This window comes from Helobdella robusta (assembly GCF_000326865.2).
Source record: "Helobdella robusta unplaced genomic scaffold HELROscaffold_25, whole genome shotgun sequence".
NCBI classification, from domain to species: domain Eukaryota; kingdom Metazoa; phylum Annelida; class Clitellata; order Rhynchobdellida; family Glossiphoniidae; genus Helobdella; species Helobdella robusta.
The window spans coordinates 1,226,934-1,234,373 of record NW_008704310.1 but is presented as its reverse complement, the minus strand read 5'-3'; the positions used below and the strand labels follow the sequence as shown (position 1 = coordinate 1,234,373).

Sequence of the window (7,440 nt, the reverse complement as noted above, 5' to 3'; positions counted from 1 at the left end):
TAACATCCACATCCACAACGGCTTTGTTAGCATCATCACCGTTCTGCGTGACGTCACTGAAATCCAGGTCCTTGGCGTCCTTCATGCTCCCACCGTTCCCCCAAGTCCTTCCCTCCTTCACCTTCTTGCCTGCGACCTTCGAATCCGTCGAAGAAGATCTGACCACGTTCAAAGTGTCGCATGTTTGGCATCAACGAAATTTATTTGCAGATGTTTATTTTCGTATGACGTCACAATGGACGGAACGATTATGGCGTCATAGTCAAGTTGCACAAGTTCATAACAATAGTGGGAATATAATTTAATATTGATTGAGTGAATTAAAAAAAAATGTTATTTCACAACCCTTCTTTCATAAACATTCATTAACGTAAGTGTCGCTGGAGTGCACTCACTTCAGCTTTTAAATGCGTCCGATGAGCAAAAACAACAGAGCCGCAATGTTTGAAATGAACAACGAACAGCATGTAACAACAAACAACATTCGATCAAAAATACTTAACTCACCACAACAGCACAACAAATAACGAACAAATAACAAACAACATAAGCAAAACACGACGAAGCAAACCTATCACAAACAACAACAGAGGAAAGCAGAAAAACATCAACACAACAACATCCAACTTCTTCTCAGCGTTCATCTTGCTGAACTTCTTAAGTTTACTGGGACTGCTGACTCCATTGATCTGATTGGTTGGTGGGGAGGCAGGAGGCGTGGCTAAAGGCTTCAAAGGTTCTGCAGCGACTGCGGTCAATAAATAAATGGATTATAATTTCAGAAATGTTATTATAATTTATTATACTATACAAAAACGACAATAAGAAAATCACGTAGTAGTGTGGGTGGAGTCTAAACTTGACAAAGAGCAACGTCTCATGACAGACCGTAGATCATCGTCGTTAAATGGTTCATAAATAAATGGCGCGAGATGTCTATTAGTACAGTGCTTCTCAAAGTAGTGGACCGCGGACCGGCGCCAGTCCGCGGTGAAGTTCAAAAAATTTTGAAAATTAATGAGAAAATTCAAAGTTTGGACACCAACGAAGTTGAGAAAGTCATTATTTTTACTAGTAGTTGAGTTTAAAGGTAAGCAAGCTCACGAATGCATATGCATATGACTATAATTAATATTCAACGCGTGATCAATTAACTATCCTGCTTAAATATTCAATCTTTGGTTAAACATGTTCAGAGAAAAGTTAATAAAAACCCTGAAAAACTGAGTTAACGAGGTTATTGCTAGAAACCGCAATCATCGAGCATCTGTCCAGCTTATCTGAACGGTCTGAATTTTTTCCCTACAGAGGATGTTCCACGAATAGGAAAGACATAGATCAGGAATCCGTCTGCTGAACATAAGGAAAATTTGACTGTTAAGTTGGAAGATAAAATTTTGGAGCTTGCTGCCGACCAAGGCCCAAAAATGAAGTTTGAAAATTTCCGTTTTCTGGATCAGCATCAAGCCGGAATACCCAGAGCTCACTGACGAAACAACAAAACCCTTCTTCCTTTCCCTTCTACTTATCTGTGCAAACTTGGATTTTCATATTTGACTGCAATGAAGACAAAATACAGAAACTGTTTGGAAGTTTGTTATCAGCTAAGTGTGGCACTGTCTTCGTTTCAGCCACGTCTTGAGGCACTAATAAATAAAAAACAAGCTCAAAAGCTCATGTGTATTGTCAATTTCAATTTATATAAACATTTTGATTCCCATGCAACCAATGTTTTCAATTGATTTTTAGTGAATTTGGATCGTGATGGCCATTTTTGACAAAATTTTCAATTAAAAATACTTCAAAAGCATCCAGTTAGTTGAAAATTTTTTTTCATCGACTCAATAACCCTTCTTAATATACTCAAACACGATGACGATCAACATGATGACGCAACAGGATGATGCAACGTGATGAGGCAAGATGATGATGCAACATGACGATGCAACAAGAAGATGATGCAACAAGATGATGCAACGTGATGATGCAGCAAAATAAAGATGATACAACATGCGGGTGAAGCATATTAATGCAACAAGATGACAATTAACATGATGTTGCAACATGTTGATGCAACATGACGATTAACATGACATTGCAACATGTTGATGCAACATAATGATTCAACAAAATGATGCGAGATGATAATATACAATAGACAAACCTTTTTTAGGAGCGGTCTTCTTATCATCTTTTTTCTTCTCAATCATCGAGGCTACAGTTTTCTGAGACTTCACAGATTCGTCGAACGTCTTCATCACCCTTTATGATGCAACATTTAGTTTTGATCAGGAAAATAATAGCAGCTGTAACAACAACAATAACGACAACAGTAATTAAAAAAATACTAACAATAATATATTGAAATAATATATATGTATTTTATATATATTTCTAAAACATTTATGACTTTCCATAGTTTCTTTTGTGTTGTTCAGATACTTTTTTTGCTTTGTTAACTAGATGCCTCCTATTAAAAAAGATGTAGAAGAACCAACGATACTTAGATCTGAAGTTCTTGCCAATCTTTCCAAAATGAAATCAAATAAAGCGCCAGGTCAAGATGGGACAGTTGTTGAAGAAATTAAATGTCTTGATGAATTTGGCATTGAAAAAAGTGACAGAAATTTTGAATGAGATAAACAACAGCGGCGAAATTCCTGAAGATCTATCCAAATCAATATTTATTGCATTGCCCAAAAAAAACAAAAAAACCTAATGCAACAAAATATTAACCACATCGAACAATTAGCTTGATCCTGGTACACAAAATAACAAGACAAGGGAAATAAGGAAAATTCAGTGCCGTCAGCATCGTGGAATGTTGCAACTAGAGGACACAACCACGCTCTGTACTGTTAAATGTGCTAAAAAGATATAAATAAACATTAATCCAGTAGCTGGGTGGTCATGTCATGGAACATCTCGAATGAGAAGGAAAGAAAATGAAAAGGTGAAATGAAATTAAATTAAAAGGCAGTAAGTGCAAGTAGGTTAATAAATTTAATTGTCCTGGAAAAAATTGATCAAAAATTTGACTGGAGATAGGATTATCAATTTTATTCACTTTATTTAATTTTATATCTTAATGTCATGGTCCATTAAATCAGCATGATCCACTTCTTCTCCCTACTGCCTATCTATATTTTTTGCATTGGCAGGTTTAGTATGAATTTAGAGATCTTCGTTAGTGCAATTACTGTGTGCTTGCCATCACTTCACATCCCACCTACAACAATTCTTCCCCAATTTCAGCAATAGCAAACATACTCCACATTCCACCCACCACAGACTTCCTTCCATTCCACCCACCACATGTCTCTCAAACACAAACCTCGTCTTTTCTGTTTGAGCACTTTTTTCGCAGGCCTTCAACTTTTGATGGAATAAGTCTGTGAAGCCATCAAGATTGAGGCACAGCAAGTTTTTGTGCAGTTCGTCTTTGTACCTGTTCCTAAATTCCATCTGAATGTCATTCAAAAACTTGTCCACGTATGAAAGCTGCAGGAAATTCTGATAGCCAATCTAAAGAAAAAGACCAGGTTGAATATTTATTTTTGAAGGTTTAATTGATTCGTTCAAGCATTTTGAAAGATAAAAAAAATTTAGTTTGTAGTACATATACAAAATTGATGAAATGATCTCAAAAAATTAAAATAAAAAAGCTCTATATAATGATAAATTGTGAGATGAAAAAATAAAAAATTGAAACAAAATAAAAAACCTTACCACAAAAACTAATTCAAACTCGTTGTCCAGCTTGTACTTCATGGAGAGTGATTCATGTGTGAACGAGCCCAAGCCTCCCCTCTCCTTTTAATAATAACACATAATTATTTTCAATACATTGCATTTACTTATCGCTCTTGTCATCATATTGTTATTATGATTAATTAATATTATCTTTCACATTATTATTATCATTACTATTATTATTAAAGGTTGTTTATTGTTGGCTTTAACAGTGGTCAGTTAATGGAATGTGTAAAGTTAACTAAGATGATTAAACGTGAAGCGAATATAAAAATATGGAAATGCATCTCAATCCTATCAATCGTTTTTTTTAAACTTTCCCATGTTATAACATTGAGCAAATACAGCCCAGCACATGATATGATGGTATTGAATTTTTCTTTTTATTTCTTCTTATCAAAAAATTTCTCTTTCCTGACTGCATTCACATTCATGTAACAACTAAGAGCTTAGTCGAGATTAGGAGTAAGATATGGATTTCTATATGTATCACATAACGACGTCGTCCTCCTTGGTGCGTGGTTTTAATTCTTTACAATATAACAGCATTTCAACTTTGAATTCGTTGAGATTCTTATGCTTTTTTATTTATATTTTATAATATCATTCTGAGAATGTCAAATCTGGCATGGATTTTCACTTATTTACAATTTTACATCACCTGAAAATGTCCACTTTGGTGTGCGGATGTCACTCCTCATAGCATCTCAACATAGAATTTGCTGCCCAAATTCTTTCTTATCTTAGGCCTTTAACAATTAAAACAATATAGCCTTAGCTTAGGTCTGACCATGAATATGACTTAATAGTAAATTTATAAATATGAAATAAATATGGTATAAAATTTAAAGAAACTAAACTTTAAACTAAAGTCAGGTATTTGTATCAGGTATTTATTATAAATTTAATAAATTAATTTTATTTATAATTATTTATTTATAATTTATATATAAATATTTAACATCTAATACATTAATTTAATTTAATGCTTGATCATGGGAACAAAATACAAAGAAAAAATAAAAACAGCTGTTAACTTGTAAAATCACGCTTTTGATCAGTGCGTTGACAGACGAAGTGAGAGATTGTGCAGTCCCTTGGAAGCACCACAACACGATCCCACCTTTGCTGAAAATTGTAAATAAGTCCAACATTGTCAGTTACTCGAAAAATGTTACAAATTAAAATTCTATACAACTACGTTGAATTGAAAGACCTAAAATTGCTAATTTTAAATTAAAATGATGTTGAGCGTTCAATTTCCTTTTACAATAAAACAAACCGCAGATTTATATAGTGCAGATTTTAATTAAATGTATGCTACTGATTCTCCAGATTCTAAAATGATTCTAAATGGTCAAAGGAAATACAAGGATGGACTTGTACGATTTGAACTGTAGTATAACCATTTATTAATTGTATACCCAATATATTTAGGGGGTAACATCGTATCACTTTATATTTTAAAACTATAAAAGGAATCATAAGGTATTAACTGGTGCTACTCATGTGTCAGATTAAGCTCAATGTTTGATTGTTGTTAATTAAGAAAGATGTAATGTCCCTTGGTGTAGTATTTTTAGTATTTTTATAGCGTTGAAAAGCAATAAATTGAAATAATTTAAAACCACTGACAAAATATTTTTGATTTAAAATATTAATTAATTTATTACGAAATATTATATATATATATACACACAAAAATACAGGCCCGAAACTAGGGAGGCGAATTTCAGGGGCGGCAAAGTTTAAGAAGTTTTAAAAAATTAAAAAAGTTATTCATATCTTTCAAAATTTGGATCAATGTAGCTTACGGTAGTAGCATAATTAAAACGTGGTCGGGAGCGGCACACTGAGTTTTGCTCCCATTAGCAAATAAGCTAGTTCCGACCCTGCAAAAAGCTACGTTTAGGATGTCATATATGCAGTATGTATGTGAGTATGGTGTATGTTTATTAAATGGTTGACATTGCAATCTGCCAATGTCTATTAACAGATTTTGATTTTTTGATGCTGCTACTTTTCTATTTTGAATCTATACAATGGGCCAATGAAGTTTCAGATTTATCAAAACTTGACAATTTGGCGTTTTATGAAAAATTTAATACAACAAAAATCATTTTTTGAGATTGACTGGTCTGAATTTATGTTAATCGCGCTTTTGAGTTATAAAAGATCTTAGTTCATATGATTGACTCATGGGTAGTCTATAATTTTTTTATAAGAATAATAAACTTTATCTGCTAAAAACGGATTTAGCAGTTAATTATTAGGTTTGCTTGGCGATCTGTCAGGCGATTCAATAAACAGTGCTGAGTTTTCAATTATAGTTGATAGGATATTAATTTTATTTTCTAGAATAATTTATTGTCACTCATACTTGAACTTAAGTGCGTAAAGCAGACATGTTATGCATTCGTTAAATCAGGAAAGTTGAAACATCCCTCCATACATACAGATCGGCAATCTGTGTGTCTGTATACTTCACTTAAATATTGGTGCAGTAATAACTTAAAAGCTTTTGGCTCTAGTAAGTCCTAAGCAACAAATGCAAATTTATATTTTTATGTGATATAAATAAATATCTTTATAGAAATTTTCAGCATGTTATCCAATAAGTATTATTATCCAATAAGTATCTTTATGAATATTTTCTTTTAAACAAATTCAAAAATTTTGATGCATCTTCCCTCATTCGTTGACCTGGAGAGTTAGATTAGAGTTATAAACCAAAATATTTCTAATATATATATATATATATATATATATACATATGTGTGTGTGTGTGTGTGTGTGTGTGTGTGTGTGTGTGTGTGTGTGTGTGTGTGTGTGTGAATCTGATAAATTACGTCTTGTTGAAGTCTTATTTAAAAAGCTAATAACTACAAATTGGGGTATTATTTTTAATCAAACAAATCTTTCTGAAAACCTCATACCAAAATATAAGGGCCAAAGTTTTGAATTAATCGTGATTGCAATTACAGATTTATCGGTATTTTTCTGTTATTTGTATCTATTTATTAATTTTCGACTCCGACACTGATAATAACGGCAACAATTTTTTTTATAAAAATAATAACTTTATCGGCTAAAATAAATTTAGCATTTAATTATTGGATTGTTTGCAAATAACTGTATTCAACATATTCTACATTCTTTATATATTCTTTACATATTCTTTATTTGTGACGCAGTGATTTTTATAAATATTCTGTATTCTACATATATTAACCAGATAAACAACTAGTTTTATACATCTATTTTTATGATCTTAACATGATCCAGCATTTCAATTAGATTTGAAATATTATCTATTATCTATTTAAGTTGTCACGTCATCACCATTTATATAGAATATATATATATGGTCACAACGTTTTATTTTTATCGGTTGTGTTTAATCTATGCTCCTCCAAATTTTCGTTCTAGTCGTTTGTAGTATTTGTCGGCTGCTAGACTTAAAAATTTTTGAATTAGTAATTTTTGTTTTACTGATCCAAAAATCCTATTGGGTAAGTTTTCTTATTCGCAATGATAATTATTGATATTTTTGGTTAAATGTCACAGATGTTATAAATATATAAATAAATCATTTATTTTATTTTAATTATTTATTCAAAAACAACCAGAGGATCTAAAAGACCACTTACCTAGTTGATAAAAAAGAAAAACAATTTCTCTAAACGT

At 32.0% G+C, this 7,440-nt stretch overlaps 1 protein-coding gene across 1 annotated transcript in view; it reads right to left on the bottom strand.

Annotated features, from left to right (window-relative positions):
* Window positions 1–4,907, bottom strand: part of HELRODRAFT_79619 (hypothetical protein) — a gene marked incomplete at both ends in the record, with an annotated part of 9,302 nt that extends 4,395 nt beyond the window's left edge. The window contains 6 exons of the mRNA XM_009019669.1: window positions 5–158; window positions 628–739; window positions 2,165–2,262; window positions 3,329–3,525; window positions 3,730–3,813; window positions 4,791–4,907. Of these exons, the coding sequence (XP_009017917.1) occupies window positions 5–158; window positions 628–739; window positions 2,165–2,262; window positions 3,329–3,525; window positions 3,730–3,813; window positions 4,791–4,907 (762 nt within the window). The remainder of the gene's footprint in view (window positions 1–4; window positions 159–627; window positions 740–2,164; window positions 2,263–3,328; window positions 3,526–3,729; window positions 3,814–4,790) is intronic.
* Window positions 4,908–7,440: the final 2,533 nt, after the last annotated feature.